General features: G+C 34.4%; 2 protein-coding genes across 2 annotated transcripts; both read right to left on the minus strand.

The window, feature by feature from the left end:
* Window positions 1-4: 4 nt before the first annotated feature.
* LOC125812064 (ATP synthase subunit alpha, chloroplastic-like) lies at window positions 5-3,891 on the minus strand (the record flags this gene model as incomplete). The annotated part of the gene is made up of 1 exon (XM_049491554.1): window positions 5-3,891. A coding segment is annotated over exon 1 (592 nt), but the record flags the coding sequence as incomplete, so codon positions are not given.
* LOC125812063 (ATP synthase subunit b, chloroplastic-like) lies at window positions 651-2,535 on the minus strand. The gene is made up of 2 exons (XM_049491553.1): window positions 2,385-2,535; window positions 651-1,045 (listed from the first exon to the last, which is right to left on the minus strand). The coding sequence occupies exons 1-2, from the start codon at window positions 2,533-2,535 to the stop codon at window positions 651-653; spliced, it is 546 nt and encodes a 181-aa protein (XP_049347510.1).
* Window positions 3,892-3,897: the final 6 nt, after the last annotated feature.

Raw genomic sequence — 3,897 nt, forward strand, 5'->3', positions numbered from 1 at the left:
ATAGCTACATAAACACATATTACATTTTGACCTTGTTGATTGAGAATCGTATCTGTGGCTACTGCTGTTTTACCGGTCTGTCTGTCCCCAATAATTAATTCTCGTTGACCACGTCCTATAGGGATCATCGAATCAATAGCAATAAGTCCGGTTTGAAGAGGCTCATATACGGAACGGCGCGAAATAATACCGGGGGCGGCAGATTCAATTAATCGAAATTCAGAAGCTGAAATTTCACCTCTACCATCAATAGGTTTAGCCAGGGCATTTACAACACGACCCAAATAAGCCTCACTCACGGGTATCTGAGCAATTCTGCCCGTTGCTTTTACAGAACTTCCTTCTTGTATCAACAACCCGTCGCCCATTAATACAACACCAACATTATTTGATTCCAAATTCAGAGCAATGCCTATTGTACCCTCTTCAAATTCTACTAATTCACCCGCCATTACTTCATCAAGACCGTGAATACGAGCAATGCCATCGCCTACTTGAAGTACGGTACCAGTATTTACAATCTTTACTTCTCTATTATATTGTTCAATACGTTCACGGATAATATTACTAATTTCGTCAGCTCGAATGGTTACCATGATTCTTTCTTTATTCTTTTTTGAAAGAAAAAAATAATACCTACAGTAGAAAGACTAATCAGTTATTTCTTTCATTGTTCCCAACATGCCAATATTGGCACTAATGGTACGTAAATGTAACTCGTTATTCAAACAACTATTCAGAGTTCCTAGAGCTCCTCGTAAGGCTTGTTGGAAAACCCGTTGTCGGACTTGATTAATCGCCCTTTGCTGTTCAAACTGAATCGTTTCGTTTTTGTAATTTTCTAATTGTTCCAAAGTTTTATAAGTTGAATTAATCAAATTCAATTTTTCTCGTTCTATCTCGGAGTATCCATTCACTCGAAACTGCTCGGCTTCGGTTTCTACTTTCCGTAAACGAGAACGAGCTTTTTCGAGTTGTTCAATAGCCCCCCCACGCAGTTCTTCTGAATTTCGAATAGTATTCAAGATCCTCTGTTTTCGATTATCTAATAAATCACTTAATGAAAGTAGATTATTTTTCCATTCCTTTCCAAAATTCCATAATCCCTTCCCGAACCAAACATGAATCTTTCGATTCATTTGGCTCTCACGCTCAATTACTTAAGGTAAATTCTCATATCTTTTTTTATGAATGTAATGAGCCTATCTTCTCTTCTTTGTTCATATTCCAAAAAGATATCGAAACTAATGTAAGACCAAAATAGTCGGAGGACTCTTCTGACAAACTCAAAAATATGTAATTGTCAGCAAAGTTGTTTCTTTTTTTTTTTCAAATCCAAAAAGTTCTTCTTACTTAGAATAGGTCGTCGATTCAGCATTAGATAAAGGGGGTAAAATCCCTGTTTTTACAATTTACAATAAGCGGTTAAAATCATTTTATCAATATGAGTATCCTATATCGATAAAATATTTATTTTGAAACCACCTCTATATTAACATAGTGGTAGAAAGAGTACCATGCTGCGTCTAGACTTCAAACAGTTTGTTTTAACCATGTTAATAGTTCCACATTATTGGTTAATAGAGAATCAAAATCAATTTACCAATGAATCGCGAAATGCTATGGTTCTTACATATAATTTATGAATTTATACAGAAGTAATTCGCGAGATCATGCACCTCTCTTTCCTACTTATAACGGAAAAGGGTACAGTTGGTTGGTCCAACCTATTCTTGAAATAAACAACTCGCACACACTCCCTTTCCAAAAAAAATCAATACACCAAGCACTACACTTAGATTTATTGGATTTGTTGCTAAAATATCGGTATTAAACCCGAAACTCCCGGCAGATGGCCAGTGGCCCAAAGAAACGAAAGAATCGGTTACGTTTTTCATATGATCTCCTCTTATAGATAGACTAAAAAATCGAACAGAGTTCTTTTTGTAGCACTTCGCCCCTCTTTTTATTTATTCTTTTATTTTTTCTGAAATTGAGTAAAAAAATAAAAAATATTCGAGTTAGTTAGAAATTATGAACTAATGAACTAGCCCTTTTATTGGTTATTGGAACACTAACACTTACTAAAAAGAGTTTCCCTTGGTCTATGATGAAAGCGAGTCAGTAGGCTAATTCCTCATCCGCAAATCAGCCCTTCCCGTAGGTTCTTTTCTCAAAGAATAAAGAATGGGAGGAGGGAAATCTTGATAGAATTTGAAAAAGCAAACGACAAGTCGAAGGCAATAAAATATGAAAAATAAATATATTTTTCATATTTCTAAGCTAAGATTAAACAAAAGGATTTGCAAATAAAAGTGCTAATGCTACAACCAGTCCATAAATTGTTAAAGCTTCCATAAAAGCTAGACTAAGCAATAGCGTACCTCGTATTTTTCCCTCTGCCTCAGGCTGTCTCGCGATACCCTCTACAGCTTGACCCGCAGCAGTCCCTTGACCAATTCCAGGTCCAATAGAAGCAAGCCCTACGGCCAATCCAGCAGCAATAACGGAAGCGGCGGAAATCAGTGGATTCATGATAAGTTCCTCGTACCAAAAAAAGAAATGGTTAATGATACAATCAACCAATGAATTATGACTTAATTATTCCCTCACTAGGACTCATCCAGTCGAAGTAACTAAGAACTTCGGATTGAAGTAATAAGATTATTGAATCATCAAAACAACTTCGATATATCTTTTTTACTTTTTAGCCACAGAGTCTTTGTGAACCCATACGACTTTCGTTCTTCCATTTCTTGTTCTTGGTTCGAACTGTTAGTTGAATTATTTCTTGATTTCATCCGTTTATTCATTCAATTCACAGTCACAAGGGGCCGGAAGGACTTCTAGTCTATTAGAATCCCCTAGAGTAGTAAAATATATCTTTAGTTCATTTGATATATAACTAGCACTAGGCAATATCTAATATCACATATACATGTCTTTCTTCCATAACGTAAACCAAGCATTCATCTTAGATTCAATCCTATTCGAGAATCAAGCGTCGAAACATCTAGAAGGGTTCGCTTATAGTTATTCAAGTACAGATACCTCCCGCCCCTTTCTAAAATACTAAAAAAAACCTTTTTAAAAATTCTTTTGAATCTTACCTTTTCTTATTATTCCACCTAGAGAAATCTAAATGGACAAATTGATTAGGACGACTAATTCCATAGGTATAGAAATATCATTATTTGATTGATCTAAGTTCATGCAATTTATTAATAAAACTGAATAAAAAAATTATTCATTTTTATTATTTATTTATTATTAATATTTTGGTCAATCGTTGAATAAAATCAACTGAAAGGGAAATCATTTCGCCCTTTTTTTATTTTTTTATTTAATTACACGTCGTAAACCTATACAACAAGAATTATTGACAAAAATTCTTATATTCAAATTGTTTTAACAATGAATTAATAATGAGATGGACTAAGCAATCTAAAGTGAATATTCATTGAAACGAAGTATGATATTAAGTGAAGGAAAGGGGAATTTTAGGAAAAAGATCTTTGTTTTTAGATCTTTTTCCCCTTACTCTTTAATATCATCGTAATGTTTTTGCTATCACTCTAGATCGTATATAGCATAGTTGTATATTTAGATTCCCCTATTCTATTCCGTAAGTTAAGTAATTCTCTTGAGCCACCCACCATATACATTTATACATTGCTGTGGGCTAAGCTAAAAAAGACTATTTCAATGATGGCCCTCCATGGATTCACCTATATAAGCCGCGGCTAAAGTTGCAAAAATAAGAGCTTGAATACCACTTGTAAATAATCCAAGGAGCATGACAGGTATAGGAACTACTAAGGGTACTAAAGAAACAAGAACAACAACTACTAATTCATCAGCTAAGATATTCCCGAAAAGTCGAAAACTAAGTGATAA

The sequence above is a fragment of the Solanum verrucosum genome, unplaced genomic scaffold, assembly GCF_900185275.1.
Source record: "Solanum verrucosum unplaced genomic scaffold, falcon-dt-bn FXZP01000598.1, whole genome shotgun sequence".
In the NCBI taxonomy this organism is placed as follows: Eukaryota; Viridiplantae; Streptophyta; class Magnoliopsida; order Solanales; family Solanaceae; genus Solanum; species Solanum verrucosum.